At 40.8% G+C, this 16,155-nt stretch overlaps 1 protein-coding gene and 1 non-coding gene across 2 annotated transcripts; both read right to left on the bottom strand.

Moving 5' to 3' along the window:
- Positions 1-3,736: 3,736 nt before the first annotated feature.
- On the bottom strand, positions 3,737-7,610 carry LOC118904430 (olfactory receptor 10J3-like). Its single transcript, XM_036870582.1, has 2 exons — positions 7,513-7,610; positions 3,737-4,706 (listed from the first exon to the last, which is right to left on the bottom strand). Exons 1-2 carry the CDS (start codon positions 7,608-7,610, stop codon positions 3,737-3,739), a joined length of 1,068 nt encoding a protein of 355 aa, XP_036726477.1.
- On the bottom strand, positions 6,508-6,580 carry TRNAE-UUC. The gene has a single exon. It is a non-coding gene; the product is annotated as a tRNA-Glu (tRNA).
- Positions 7,611-16,155: the final 8,545 nt, after the last annotated feature.

The raw sequence follows: 16,155 nt of genomic DNA on the forward strand, positions 1-16,155 counted from the left end.
AAATCTACACAAGACAAATTAGCAAGAGAAAAAGTAATACTTTTTAATTCATGTGCACAGAGGTCTCATAGAAATGGGACCTAAAAAGGGGTCAAAGCAGGCAGCTTTTATACTTTTTAGACAAAGAAATGATACATTTGAGAGGAATTGACAGGACAAAGAAGCTTAGGTTTGGGGTGCTCAATTCGTGAAGAATCTATACAGAGTTTGGGCTTGAGGTGGTAAATAAAATAAGTAACAAGGTTTGTTTATATAGGCTTCTAAGCCCTGAATTCCCTCTCTCTGGCAATAAGGGTGTCCTTCTACCTCCAGATGCAAGGAGTATACCTCTCATGTGCGAGATTTATTTCCTACTTTCAGGAAGACAGAAATATATATGGAAAATGAAAAAATAGGAGGATATATCCTTTTTCATATTCTTTTCCATTATGTTTTATCACAGGATATCGAATATAGTTCCCTGTGCTATACAGTAGGACCTTGTTGTTTATCCATTCTATATATAATAGTTTGCATCTGCTAATCCCAAACTCCCAATCCATCCATCCCTGATTCTTAAGTAACTTTAATTCAAAATAATCGATATGTCATTGTGGCATATTTAGGGGCAGCCCACCCTGAGTCCCAACACTGATATGAACCTCCTTAACACTGTCCCTTTTTAAAAAATCATTTCAGAGAGACAGGAAATGACCAGATTCTCAGGGAACAGCCTTGGTACTTGGCTTTGTGTAAAGAAGCCTGATGAGTGGAGAAGAGATTTTTCCTGCAACCATAGGCCAGGAAAAGTCCCTACAGGAAGCTCCTTGGTGTTGTTCCTGGACACTTCCCTACCTTTAAGGAAAGACAGGAGGTCTGTTAGATGTTACAGCCTTGAGACCACAGTCTTACAGAACATTCATTAACAACATCTTGCCTCACAGTGTTTTACACACAGTTATGCATCAGGCTAGACAGCAAGTTACTTACTCCTTTATATGGTCTGAGGCCAAGTGACCCGGAGTTAAGAATTGAGAGAGACTGAACATGGAGAGAAAGTCGAGGCTTTATAAGCTTCAGATACATCTTCTGAGGGATTTTCTGAGTCTCTGAGTGACTTTTACCTCTATTTTCACTTTTTCACATTTTCACTTTACCTCCAATTCACTTTTACCTCCATTTTCATCCTCACTCCCACCTTGCAAGGGCTATGGACAGAGCACAGACCTGGAAGTTCGAGCTGTTGTTAATCAGCTATGTGACTGGGGCAAGTTCTTGCCAGTCTCTGAGATTCCATTTCTTCTTTGCAACAAGGGGCGTTTGGACTAGGTGGTCTCTAAGCTCCCTTTGAGCCCATTTTGTCCTTCATTACGTGGGAACCCAGTTCTATGTGGTGACCTCCCAGCACAAAGGCTCAGAACACATTCCCAAAAAAGCTCCAGTGTGAATTTCTCCTTCATCCTCTACACACTGGTCTCTCCCTTCATTGTGCTCTCCCATGTATCTAAATTTCAGGTTCATATGAGACTTATGTCTACCATTTATTTCCACCTTTTTTCTTCCTGATATTCATACATCTGTTCCATAGGGAATGTGGAACACACAGTGAGGTCTTGAGTATTTTGTGGACCCCCAAAATATGGCATTTATAAAAGTGTTTTTTATTTTAATATACATAAAGTCTATCTGTGCCAGAGAGGAAGTATGGATGTTATACAAATGATTAGAATAGAAATAATTCACCCCAGCTTCACCCTTGGGGTTTCCTCTGTTACCTCCAATATCTTACCAGATTGGTCTAGGCCAGTCCATAGAGCAAATTTCTTTCCCATGATTGCTGTTCCAAATTGTCTGCTACAAAATGTCACAAACTCCCAATAATTAGCATTGGTTTTTGGAAATCAAGTTGGTAGCTCCCTACTAGTGGGCAATGGAAGACAAATTTCCTTGGCTACCTCAAGAGTGGAAACTCGGACAAAAGATACACCTTGTATTTTGGGAAATTGAGTACTTGAAGAAGAGCTCTGCTCTTTCTCTCTTCTCATTAAATGGGAAATGGGACAACAAGAGCATCTCCTTGAAGTCAGAGATGGAAGCTTTATGCTGAGAATGGCAGAGGTACTCGCCAGCCTGGGTGCCCAGAGAAACTCAGAGAGTAGTATTGTCTCCCTGCCTTAAGTTGTCTACCCAGCCATGGACAGTTAGTTACCAAGCCAAAGTCCCTATCTGGTGCCTTATCAGAAACTGACACTGGTCATCAGACCTTTACCTAACAGCTTTATCTAGACTAAGCAGAACACAACGCAAAAAAAAAAAAAAAAAAAAAAAAAATTAACTGTTTTTTGGCTATCCTTGGCTATCCTAACAGAAATAAACTGACTCTATCTTTTCTAGAAATCTGGTCACAAAGGCAAAGATATCTTTTATCTCTGGTCAGATAGCACACACCAGTGTTTCTTGGCAAAGCTAGACATGTTAACTTGACTTAGAAGATTTGTTAATTTCCACTGGCTTGTCCTATCCTCAGCACCCAGCTAACTTCATGACACTCTTACAAGTGAAATCTTGCCTCTGCAGCGTCACCCCATGGGATCAGCTGGATTCTGGAGACTGCAAGAACTGGGTTTGAAACTCAGGTTATACCTGTTCTTCAGTATAGAAGGCCAGAGTGGAGTGGAAGGATGAGGGAGAGAGGACCTTGGCATACGCCTTCACCTTCTGTGATGCTCAAACACGAACTGCTGTTTTTTAACTCAGGTTTTAAGTTGGGAGTATCTAAGAAGAAATTTCTGAAGATTAACCTCTGACAGCTTAGGAACTTACTGGAAAATTTTTTCATTAAGTCAAGCTTCAGATTTCTGCTCATTAATAAATAATTTCAGAAGTTGTAGTTAAAGTGCTTACATTTATAACACTATTTCAAAGATTTAGGTCTACCCTGCAAAAGGAACTATGATTTTGCTTGGCTTCTTCCAGTCTCCATCCTCTTTCACTCCTGCATTGGAGATATGGAAAGCATTGAACTGTTCAGCATGCTCTCCTTTCCAAATTGGAGTTTTCTCACCTAGGCATCTTGGGACTATGGACAACCCACCTCTGTGTGCTAGTAGCTGATGATTGTTTGCTTTCCCACATTTGTACTCCTCATTTCCAGGAACGGTCAGTTAGGGCAGTTCTATCCACTTGGAGAGTGTTGGGTTTGTTTGTTTGTTTGGCCTTCTGAAGAGTCCTCAGGCTGTGATGAGATATTAGTAAGCAGCAAAAACAGATTACAAGAAAACCTTCAACGTCCACAGAAAAGGACATGCATGTGTCTCCACACTTATTTGTTACAATTTTGCATAAATTACTCACACACCCTTAACAACAACAGAGGTTTTTCTGAGGTGGTTTCCAAACACTTTGTTCATTAGCTTTTTAGAACCTTGATGGATTTTGTGCTTTACTGGAGTTGTATAACCCAATATATTCTCAGGGCATATGTAGATGTGTACATGGGTGTGTAGCAGAACATAGGTATGAGTGACCCAGGCAGGTAAATCTTTCCCCTCTATTATTAAGTGTATGCTAAGTCATTTTCTATCCTCTCTAAAGGAGGGCACAGAGAACCATGACTAGCTCAAATGGAAGCCTCCAGTTTTAGCACCCAATTCAATTTAGTCTATTCTTCTTGATCCCATACTTAAAGGTATTATTGATAGAGCATTAAAATTAATACATATTTACAAAATGAAAGAAAAGGCCTTCAACAACCTCCTCACTGAGAGGAAGAGGGGCTTTTGCCCCTGGCTCTGCACAGAGCATCTTTGACCTTCTTGTTCCTCAGGCTGTACACGACGGGGTTCAGCAGAGGAGTGATGACAGTGTTGGTCACTGAGATGAGTCTGTCCTGCCCCAGGGAACTCTGGGACTTAGGCTTCAGGTAAATGATGGAGGCACAGCCATAGTGGATGATGATCACTGTGAGGTGGGAGGCGCAGGTGGCAAAGGCCTTCTTCCGACCCTCAGCTGAAACAATCTTGAGGATGGTGGAGATGATGAGGACATAGGAGATGAAGACCAGGCCCATGGGTAGAATAAGGACAAAAACACTGACAACAAAGTTGATGATCTCATTGACAGTGGTGTCTGTGCAGGTCAGCTTCAGCAGGGGTCTCATGTCACAGAAGAAGTGAGAGATGACAAAGGCATCACAGAAGGGCAGGCCAAAAAGAGACGTTACCTGGACAATGGCCATACCCAGGCCAATTCCCAGGGACCCAGATGCCAACTGGATACCGGACTCTTTAGCCATGATGACTGAATACTGTAGTGGGTTGCAGATGGCCACATAGCAATCATACCCCATGGCTGTGAGCAGGAAGCAGTTATTGATACCAAAGGTGAGACAGAAGAAGAGTTGAGTGGTACAGCCTTGGATAGAAATGGGCTGATGAGGACTCAGGGGGCCAGAAAGCATACAGGGAATGATAGGCACAGAGTAGCAGGTCTCAGAGATGGACAGCATGCTCAGGAAAAAGTACATGGGAGTATAGAGGTGACGGTCCAGGTGAATAACAGTCACAATAATGACACTGCCAAAGAGAGTCAGCAGGTACAAAGTTAGAAAGAGAACAAAGAAATCAAGCCTGTGCTGCCAACTAAAGCTGAGGAAACCTTCAAAAAGGAACTCAGGCACAGCAGTGGAGTTTGGCTTTAGCAATGAGGGAGGTCTAGGTTTAAAAGAGCTGGGCAAAGGAAAGAAATGTGTGATGAGTTAATCCTGAAAGACAGTAGGCTGGACCAAGGCCTTCAGTAAAGGGTATGTCCATCCTCTGAGCAATGCCCAAGACCTTAAGGGTCATCAGTGTTCAGCTGTTGGTCACTTGCTCAGAGCCATCACCCTCCCCCCACCCTCATCTTTGTTACTATGGAAGTGTTACCCCAGGACCCTGGGGTTGATGGCAGAGATAGATCTGAGAAGGAAAGTACAGACACATCAAAAGGCAGATTTGTAGAAATAATTACCTAGCCATTGAAGAGGTGAGTCCAGGTCCAGGAAGAAGCCCAGTTCTATAGTTCCTCCTCCAACACTCTTGATTTAGCCCTCTAAGCACCCAGTGAGGAACAGTAACCTAAGTGAAAGACAAAAGATACCTGAGGCTGATAACCTTTCAACACTGTCAAAATGCACTGTCAATATCAAATGTCCCATGAAGGTCCTAGAGTGGCTTCTCCTCCCCAGAACCCTAGGTCCTAGGCTTCACTTCCCTAAGCCCTGCACTAAAATCTACTGTGATCATGAAAGACTCAAAAAGGGAGCACTTCTAGATATTCTAAGGCCATGCAGGTATTTAGCTTATTTCCATGAATTCTAGCCAAAGGCAGGAGAGAGGCTGGAATAAATCTGAGGATATCCCTTCAAGTCGCTTCAAGTAGGGAATGGTATTCCTAGTGTGAGAGCAAAGATAAAGCTCATTTAATCAGTGAAGGGCCAGATGTTCTGTTTTTCACTTTAATTTTGCATATTCCAAGTTGTGATGAAGATAGAATTGAGCTTATTCCACGTGAGCTCAGAATTGGAGACTATACTGGAACAGAGTTAACCTTGCCCTTAAACCCATATCTACTCCTGATTACCCACCGTGTTTAACCATTACCTCCATTCAGGAAGCTGAGAACCATCCTAACTATCTCCCTTCCCTTTTCCATCCTGAAGACAGTGCTTCCTGAAATTCTCTCCACTCTGTCCCCTCCTCTCCATACTTTCTACCAACACCCAACTTCCGACCACCATCATCATTCTCTATGATGACTGCAATGGTCTCCTAAATAATCCCCCTCATTTCAGTTGACCTTAGTCCAAGTCTTCCTTCCGAATGTTGTCATAACATTGCTTTATTTTTCTTTTTTTTCCTTTAACATCTTTATTGGACTATAATTGCTTTACAATGCTGTGTTAGTTTCTGCTGTATAACAAAGTGAATCAGCTATATGCATACGTATATCCCCATATCCCCTCCGTCTTGCGTCTCCCTCCCACCTTCCTTGGTGGTTGCAAAACACTGAGCTGATCTCCCTGTGCTGCTATGCGGCTGCTTCCCACTAGCTATCTATTTTACATTTGGTAGTGTATATATGTCAATGTTACTCTCTCACTTCGTCCCAGCTTCCCCTTCCCCTTCCCTGTGTCCTCAAGTCCATTCTCTACGTCTGTGTCTTTATTCGGGTCCTGCCCCTAGGTTCATCAGTCAGAAAGAGAAAAACAAAAACCATATGCTAACATAACATTCTTTTAAAAAAAAGTCTGCTAATGGAGACTTCTTGCATAAATTCCTTCAGTAGCCCCTCTAAATTTTAAGCATAATATTTAAACTCATTTATAAATTGAATATAGTAATACTCCACAGAGTTGCCATAAGTATTACATGGGTTAATGTATTTGAAGAGTTTGACATGCACTTGATACATAGGAAGCCCTTAATAAATAGTAGTTTTATTTGTACTTCTTCTTTTTTTTTTTTTTTGGTCACGCTGCACAGATCTTAGTTCCCCAACCAGGGATTGAACCTGGGCCCTTAGCAGTGAAAGTGCTGAGTCCTAACCACTGGACCACCAGGGAATTCCCTAGTACTTCTTTTTGTTTTCCACATATGAACCAGTTTAAATATTTAAGAGAAGCGGGAGGAGATAGACAGGCTTCAGCTTAGCATTCTAGGATGTGTAAAGAAGTCTGTGATTATCCTAGCCTTGATTTTATAAATTTTATCATTTCCCTTCCAATTGTTCATATGGACTTTTTCATGCTCTTTAAAAATCTTTCTTGAGGTACATTGATCAGAACAATGCACTGTTACATGTACTATATCAACACAGGTATGGATCAGGTAGAATAAGACTTTCATTTTTGCTTCTAATCCCCTTCTTGAAGATGCCCAACATTTTACTTCTCCCTTAGATCACAGTAGCCCACCCAGCTAATATATCTAAGACTAATCTTCAGTGACTTCTAGATTGCATTTCTGGATTATAAGTAATAGTTTGGAATCCACCACTATAAAATCACAGTTTTCATTATACTTGCACACTTGATTTGAAAGTCATCCAGGTTATTTTTTTTTTTCTTTTAATGGATTTAGCATAGTCTCCTCAGTCCCTTCTAGTCCTGTGACTGATTTTTTTAAAATTTTATTTATTTATTTTTGGCTGTGTTGGGCTTTTGTCGCTGCATGCAGGCTCTCTCTAGTGTCAAGTGGGGGCCACCCTTCGTTGTGGTGCACGGGCTTGTCATTGCAGTGGCTTCTCTTGTTGCGGAGCACAAGCACTAGGCACGTGGGTTTCAGCGGTTGTGGCTCGCGGGCCCTAGAGCGCAGTCTTAGTAGTTGTGGCACACACACTAAGTTGCTCCGCGGCATGTGGGATCTTCCCGGACCAAGGCTCGAACCCATGTCCCCTGCATTGGTAGGCGGATCCTCAACCAATGCACCACCAGGGAAGCCCCCATCCACATTATTCTTATAATTTAATTCCACTTTCTTGGCCAGAAGATCTTACTCATGCTGGTAGCCTACAATATTTCTGTTTCCCTCCTCCTCCAGACCATTAATCAGCTCTAACTGTTGACACCCTAAAAAACTGTACCCCAGCACCATCATGTGGGAGACTCTAACAGACAGAACAATCAGTAAAGGGCTGCAGAGTGGGATGGGGAAATGAGAAACATTGGCAAGGGTAGGATTACTCATCTAGGGTGTAGGAAGGAAACATGAGAGACCAAAAAATAAGGAGAGTACAGATGGACAGAAACCTCAAAATTCATATAAAGTCTTTGACTTTAGAATTTTTACTACCTTTTATTTCTTTCAAATAAATGACCCCCCCACCAAAAAAAAAAGTGAAACAAAGCCTGCTCGTGACTTCATCATGGATGAATATACTATTTACATTTTTCCTCCAGTGAAGAGAGCTTATTTATCTCATCATTCTGTTTTTTGTTTGTTTGTTTGTTTCCTGTGAATAGTAAAATTTTGCTTCAAATCCAAACAAAACCATTTTTTCAATAGTTCAATGTGTTGAATAGTCACAAAGTATAAGTACTGTGCTAATACTAGCACAACAAAGATGACCAAAGAATGGTCCTTGTCCTCATGGAGTTTAGATTTTTGAACAGCCTTTTGTAAAGGACCCAATTAAAGGCCTTTGAAGTCTTATGTCCCTCTTTTCTACGTTAGTTTACACATCCACATTTCCAAAATCATAGAAATCACAATATTCTCTAGGAGAGATCATGTTCCTCCTTGTATAGACTTATCACTGGCTGTGTGATAACAGAATATATACTATAATAAACATTCTGGCATATCAGGAAGTGAAACTCACCAAGTGGCCTAATTCTTGGGTCTTCTAGAGAGCTGTATTCATTCCTGAGAGTCATAATCCCCACTCTGGGAATTTGCCTACAAATTAGATATGGATTTTTACGAATAGTTATGAAATGTTTCCCTGATCATTATCAGTGTCTTTCCTGATAAATATTTAAAACCTATCAGTTATCTAAATTTAGACCACATTGTAAAAATTTGCTATTTTAGCAAATAGTCTACATTTTTTTTTTTTTTTAAATCTGAAGGTCACTAATGTCTTACTGAGCAGAGCTATGGTTTAATAGGAATTTCCCCTTCACTGGCAAATCTTTAGATACCTCTTGGATGCAATATATAAAAGAACTGGACAGGAAGGAACAATGCCTATCCCAGTCTTCCAGTGTCTTAGATTAGAAGTGAAGGACAAAGTCACATTAATTTCCTCTAGATTCTCACTGCCCCTCCTCCTGGAAGAAGCTCCTCATTGAGTGACAAAGCAGTAACTCTGGCTTAAGGTTTCTTTATAAGGTGCAAATTGTCTCTTCCAGACTCCTGGGTCTCCTTCCCAAAACAGCACTGACTGCTCCCAAGTGATCAATATCAGAAGACACAATCCAAACAGCAGAATACTTGGAGACCCTATTACTCAGGCAGCTCATTTCCTAATCCAGAGATTAATGTTTTGGAGGGAAGAGTTGCCCTGACCATTACCAGGGCTCCTTCCATCCTGCTACCCTTCCTATTCCTATAAAGTTGAAGGAAAGAACTAGTTCTCCTTCATCCCTAGAATGATGTTATAAAGACTGTAAGATGTAGATACAGCTTCTAAGTAAGAGAAGAGTTGAGGGGCAAAGATTCCAGAAAGAAAGAAAGAAAAGATATGTGGAAATGTTAGCCTGACACCCAATTCTTTATAGTTTCCTTGAGGAACTGTAACTTGTTGTCTGTATTCTTTGGTCAAAAGACTGAAAAAATGGCAGTCTCCATATGCTTAAGGGCTATACCCTAGGCAAAAGGGTAAAGTGGAAATAAGTTAACCCTCACAAACACTGAATCCAGCTCAATTTTACTTAATCTCTATTTGTATTAATTTGCTCTTGCCTTTAGACTAACTACCCAACAGAAGATAAAATAAAACCTTCTCTAGAGGAAGATAATATAATGTACAGCCTCAATTTATTTTTACAATTTACAACTTTTTTTTTCATTTATAACAGAGGTAGGCAAACTACAGCCTACTGGCCCATGAGCCCACCAGTGGTTTTTGCACAGCCTGCAAGCTATATAATGGTTTTTACATCTATAAATGATATAGAATGTCCAGGATGTGATAAAAATACAACAAACATACCAGGAGAAAAGACCAAAAGGCTAAAGATCAAGAAGAAAAAAAAAAAGAAAAAAAAAAGCACTCAACAGAAACAGACCCATAACAAAAATCACTGTATTAAAATTATCAGATACAACTTTAAGATAAATAGATTGTAGTAAATTCATCTAAGGTGACCCTCAATGAGTCACACCCATGTATAATACAATCCTCTCCTCTGGACTGTGGGCAGAACTGTGACTTGCCTCTACTACTACTACTTGCCTACTTGCCTCTACTACTTGCCTCTACTCTAAGAACAGTAGAATAAAGCAAAGGTGATGGATGTCACACCCATGCTTATAATACATCTATAAAAATTCACCTCAGCAAACAGGAACAAGAGATAGTTCCTTGCTGGCTCTGAAGAAATAAGCTACCAAGTTTTGAGAGGGCTTATAAGAAGGCCATTTGGCAAGGAATGTGGACAGCCTCTAGGAACAGAGCAATCTCAGTTGGCAACTGGTAAGAAAACACAACCTCTGTCCTATAACCACAAGGAACTAATTCTGCCAACAACCGTGTAAGCTTGGAAGAGTACCTGAGGCATAAGAAACCCAATTAAAAGGTCTAGCATATGTGTAATTGGAGTTGCACATGGATAGGAGAGATAGAATGTATCAGACACAATATATGAAGAAATCATAGCCATATGTTTTCCAAACCTGAGGAAAACATCAGATACAGATTCGAGAATCACTCTGAATTACACACAGGATATATACACATACGCCTACACACAAAAGGCATGTAGGCATATCATGTAAAACAACTAAAAAAATAAAGATAAAAAGTCTTTACAGTAGCTAGAGGAAAAAAGATACATTATTTTCAAGGAATAACAATAAGACTATTATATGACTTCTTGGTAGCGATAATGGAAAACACAAATCAGTGGAATGGCATCTTCAGGGTGCTGAAAGAAAATAACTGTCAAACTAGAATTCTATATTCAGGGAAAATCTCCCTCACTAAAAAAGCAAAACAAAGACATTTTTAGAAATGGAAAAAAAATGAGAGAATTCACCATCAGACCTGCATTAAGGAAATATCAAAAGGAGTTCTTCAGGTAGAAGGAAAATCCATCCTAGATGGAAACAAAAATGAAAAAAAAAACAAAATGAATTTAAAAATAACAGAAAAAGAGAGAGGAGAAGATGGCAGAAGAGTAAGATGTGGAGATCACCTTCCTCCCCACAGATACATCAGAAATACATCTACACGTGGAACTGCTCCTATAGAACACCTACTGAACGCTGGCAGAAGACCTCAGACCTTCCAAAAGGCAAGAAACTCCCCACGTACCTAGGTAGGGTAAAAGAAAGCAGAAAAAAACAGAGACAAAGAATAGGGACGGGACCTGTACCAGTGGGAGGGAGCTGTGAAGGAGGAAAGGTCTCCACATACTAGGAAGCCCCTTCGCGGGTGGAGACTGCGGGTGGCAGAGGAGGGAAGCTTCGGATCCACGGAGGAGAGCACAGCAAAAGGGGTGCGGAGGGCAAAGCGGAGAGATTCCTGCATGGGGATCGGTGCCAACCAGCACTCACCAGGCCGAGAGGTTTGTCTGCTCACCCGCTGGAGCGTGCGGGGTCTGGGAGCTGAGGCTCCGGCTTCGGTCGGATCCCAGGGAGAGGACTGGGGTTGGCAGCGTGAACACAGCCTGAAGGGGTTAGTGTGCCAAAGCTGGCGGGGAGGGAGTCCGGGAAAAGGTCTGGACCTGCCGAAGAGGCAAGAGACTTTTTTTTGCCTCTTTGTTTCCTGGTGCGCGAGGAGAGGGGATCCAGAGCACCGCCTAAACGAGCTCCAGAGACGGGCGCGAGCCGCGGCTATCAGCGCGGACCCCAGAGACGGGCATGAGACGCTAAGGCTGCTGCTGCTGCCACCAAGAAGCCTGTGTGTGAGCACAGGTCACTCTCCACACCACCCCTCCCGGGAGTCTGTGCAGCCCACCACTGCCAGGGTCCCGTGATCCAGGGAAAACTTCCCCTGGAGAACGCATGGCGCGCCTCAGGCTGCTGCAACGTCATGCCAGCCTCTGCCGCCGCAGGCTCACCCCGCAACCATACCCCTCCCTCCCCCCGGCCTGAGCGAGCCAGAGCCCCAAAAGCAGCTGCTCCTTTAACCCCCTCCTGTCTGAGCGAAGAACAGATGCCCTCAGGCGACCTACATGCAGAGGCGGGGACAAATCCAAAGCTGAACCCAGGGAGCTGTGTGAACAAAGAAGAGAAAGGGAAATTTCTCCCAGCAGCCTCAGGAGCAGCAGATTAAAGCTCCGCATTCAACTTGATGTACCTGCATCTGTGAAATACCTGAATAGACAACGAATCATCACAAATTCAGGAGGTGGACTTTGGGAGCAAGATATAATATTTTTTCCCCTTTTCTTCTTTTTGAGAGTGTGTATGTATATGCTTCTGTATGAGATTTTGTCTGTATAGATTTGCTTTCACCATTTGTCCTAGGGTTCTGTCCGTTTTTTTGTTTTACTTTAAAAATTTTTTTTCTTAATAACATTTTTATTTTAATAACTTTATCTTATTTTATCTTACATTATTTTATTTTATTTTATCCTCTTTCTTTCTTTCTTTCTTTCTATTTTTTCTCCCTTTTATTCTGAGCCGTGTGGATGAAAGGCTCTTGGTGCCCCAGCCAGGCACCAGGGCTGTGCCTCTGAGGTGGGAGAGCCAACTTCAGAACACTGGCCCACAAGAGACCTCCTAGCTCCACGTAATACCAAACGGCGAAAATCTCCCAGAGATCTCCATCTCAAAACCAAGACCCAGGTTCACTCAACGACCAGCAAGCTACAGTGCTGGACACCCTATGCCAAACAACTAGCAAGACAGGAACACAACCCCATCCATTAGCAGAGAGGCTGCATAAAATCATAATAAGGCCACAGACACCCCAAAACACACCACCAGACGTGGACCTGCCCAACAGACAGACAAGATCCAGCCTCATCCACCAGAAAACAGGCACTAGTCCCCTCTACCAGGAAGCCTACACAACCCACTGAACCAACCTTAGCCACTGGGGACAGACACCAAAAACAACGGGAACTACGAACCTGCAGCCTGTGAAAAGGAGACCCCAAACACAGTAAGATAAGCAAAATGAGAAGACAGAAAAACACACAGCAGATGAAGGAGCAAGGTAAAAACACACCAGACCTAACAAATGAAGAGGAAATAGGCAGTCTACCTGAAAAAGAGTTCAGAATAATGACAATAAAGATGATCCAAAATCTTGGAAATAGAATAGACAAAATGTAAGAAATATTTAACAAGGACCTAGAAGAACTAAAGAGTAAACAAGCAATGATGAACAACACAATAAATAATATTAAAAATACTCTAGAAGGGATCAATAGCAGAATAACTGAGGCAGAAGAACGGATAAGTGACCTGGAAGATAAAATAGTGGAAATAACTACTGCAGAGCAGAATAAAGAAAAAAGAATGAAAAGAACTGAGGACAGTCTCAGAGACCTCTGGGACAACATTAAACGCACCAACATTCGAATTATAGGGGTCCCAGAAGAAGAAGAGAAAAAGAAAGGGACTGAGAAAATATTTGAAGAGATTATAGTTGAAAACTTCCCTAATATGGGAAAGGAAATAGTTAATCAAGTCCTGGAAGCACAGAGAGTCCCATACAGGATAAATCCAAGGAGAAACACGCCAAGACACATATTAATCAAACTATCAAAAATTAAATATAAAGAAAACCTACTAAAAGCAGCAAGGGAAAAACAGCAAATAACACACAAGGGAATCCCCATAAGGTGAACATCTGATCTTTCAGCAGAAACTCTGCAAGCCAGAAGGGAGTGGCAGGATATACTTAAAGTCATGAAGGAGAAAAACCTACAACCAAGATTACCCTACCCAGCAAGGACCTCATTCAGATTCGATGGAGATATTAAAACCTTTACAGACAAGCAAAAGCTGAGAGAGTTCAGCACCACCAAACCAGCTTTACAACAAATGCTAAGGGAACTTCTCTAGGCAAGAAACATAAGAGAAGGAAAACACCTACAGTAACAAACCCAAAACATTTAAGAAAATGGGAATAGGAACATACATATCGATAATTACCTTAAATGTAAATGGATTAAATGTTCCCACCAAAAGACACAGACTGGCTGAATGGATACAAAAACAAGACCCATATATATGCTGTCTACAGGAGACCCACTTCAGACCTAGGGACACATACAGACTGAAAGTGAGGGGATGGAAAAAGATATTCCATGCAAATGGAAATCAAAAGAAAGCTGGAGTAGCAATTCTCATATCAGACAAAATAGACTTTAAAATAAAGAATATTATAAGAGACAAAGAAAGACACTATATAATGATCAAGGGATCGATCCAAGAAGAAGATATAACAATTGTAAATATGTATGCACCCAACATAGGAGCACCTCAATACATAAGGAAATACTAACAGCCATGAAAGGGGAAATCGACAGTAACACAATCATAGTAGGGGACTTTAACACCCCACTTTCACCAATGGACAGATCATCCAAAATAAAAATAAATAAGGAAACACAAGCTTTAAACGATACATTAAACAAGATGGACTTAATTGATATTTATAGGACATTCCACCCAAAAACCACAGAATACACATTCTTCTCAAGTGCTCATGGACTATTCTCCAGGATAGATCATATCTTGGGTCACAAATCAAGCCTTGGTAAGCTTAAGAAAATTGAAAACGTATCAAGTATCTTTTCCGACAACAATGCTATGAGACTAGATATCAATTACAGGAAAAGATCTGTAAAAAATACAAACACATGGAGGCTAAACAATACACTACTTAATAACGAAGTGATCACTGAAAAAATCAAAGGTGAAATCAAAAAATACCTAGAAACAAATGACAGTGGAGACATGACGAACAAAAACCTATGGGATGCAGCAAAAGCAGTTCTAAGAGGGAAGTTTATAGCAATACAATCCTACCTTAAGAAACAGGAAACACCTCAAATAAACAACCTCACCTTGCACCTAAAGCAATTAGAGAAAGAAGAACAAAAAAACCCCAAAGTTAGCAGAAGGCAAGAAGTCATAAAGATCAGATCAGAAATAAATGAAAAAGAAAGGAAGGAAACGATAGCAAAGATCAATGAAACTAAAAGCTGGTTCTTTGAGAAGATAAACAAAATTGATAAACTATTAGCCAGACTCATCAAGAGAAAAAGGGAGAAGACTCAAATCAATAGAATTAGAAATGAAAAAGGAGAAGTAACCACTGACACTGCAGAAATACAAACGATCATGAGAGATTACTACAAGCAACTCTATGCCAATAAAATGGACAACCTGGAAGAAATGGACAGATTCTTAGAAATGCACAACCTGCCGAGACTGAAGCAGGAAGAAATAGAAAATATGAACAGACCAATCCCAAGCACTGAAATTGAAACTGTGATTAAAAATCTTCCAACAAACAAAAGCTCAGGACCAGATGGCTTCACAGGCGAATTCTATCAAACATTTAGAGAAGAGTTAACACCTATCCTTCTCAAACTCTTCCAAAATATTGCAGAGGGAGGAACACTTCCCAACTCATTCTACGAGTCCACCATCACGCTGATACCAAAACCAGACAAAGATGTCACAAAGAAAGAAAACTACAGGCCAATATCACTGATGAACATAGATGCAAAAATCCTCAACAAAATACTCGCAAACAGAATCCAACAGCACATTAAAAGGATCATACAGCATGATCAAGTGGGGTTTATCCCAGGAATGCAAGGATTCTTCAATATACGCAAATCAATCAACGTGATACACCATATTAACAAATTGAAGGAGAAAAACCATATGATCATCTCAATAGATGCAGAGAAAGCTTTCAACAAAATTCAACACCCATTTATGATAAAAGCCCTGCAGAAAGTAGGCATAGAGGGAACTTTCCTCAACATAATAAAGGCCATATATGACAAACCCACAGCCAACATCGTCCTCAATGGTGAACAACTGAAACCATTTCCACTAAGATCAGGAACAAGACAAGGTTGCCCACTCTCACCACTATTATTCAACATAGTTTTGGAAGTTTTAGCCACAGCAATCAGAGAAGAAAAAGAAATAAAAGGAATCCAAATCAGAAAAGAAGAAGTTAAGCTGTCACTCTTTGCAGATGACATGATACTATACATAGAGAATCCTAAAGATGCTACCAGAAAACTCCTAGAGTTAATCAATGAATTTGGTAAAGTAGCAGGATACAAAATTAATGCACAGAAATCTCTTGCATTCCTATACACTAATGATGAAAAATCTGAAAGTGAAATTAAGAAAACACTCCCGTTTACCATTGCAACAAAAATAATAAAATATCTAGGAATAAGCCTACCTAAGGAGACAAAAGACCTGTATGCAGAAAAGTATAAGACACTGATGAAAGAAATTAAAGATGATACAAATAGATGGAGAG

Source organism: Balaenoptera musculus, chromosome 1 (genome assembly GCF_009873245.2).
Source record: "Balaenoptera musculus isolate JJ_BM4_2016_0621 chromosome 1, mBalMus1.pri.v3, whole genome shotgun sequence".
Lineage (NCBI taxonomy): Eukaryota > Metazoa > Chordata > Mammalia > Artiodactyla > Balaenopteridae > Balaenoptera > Balaenoptera musculus.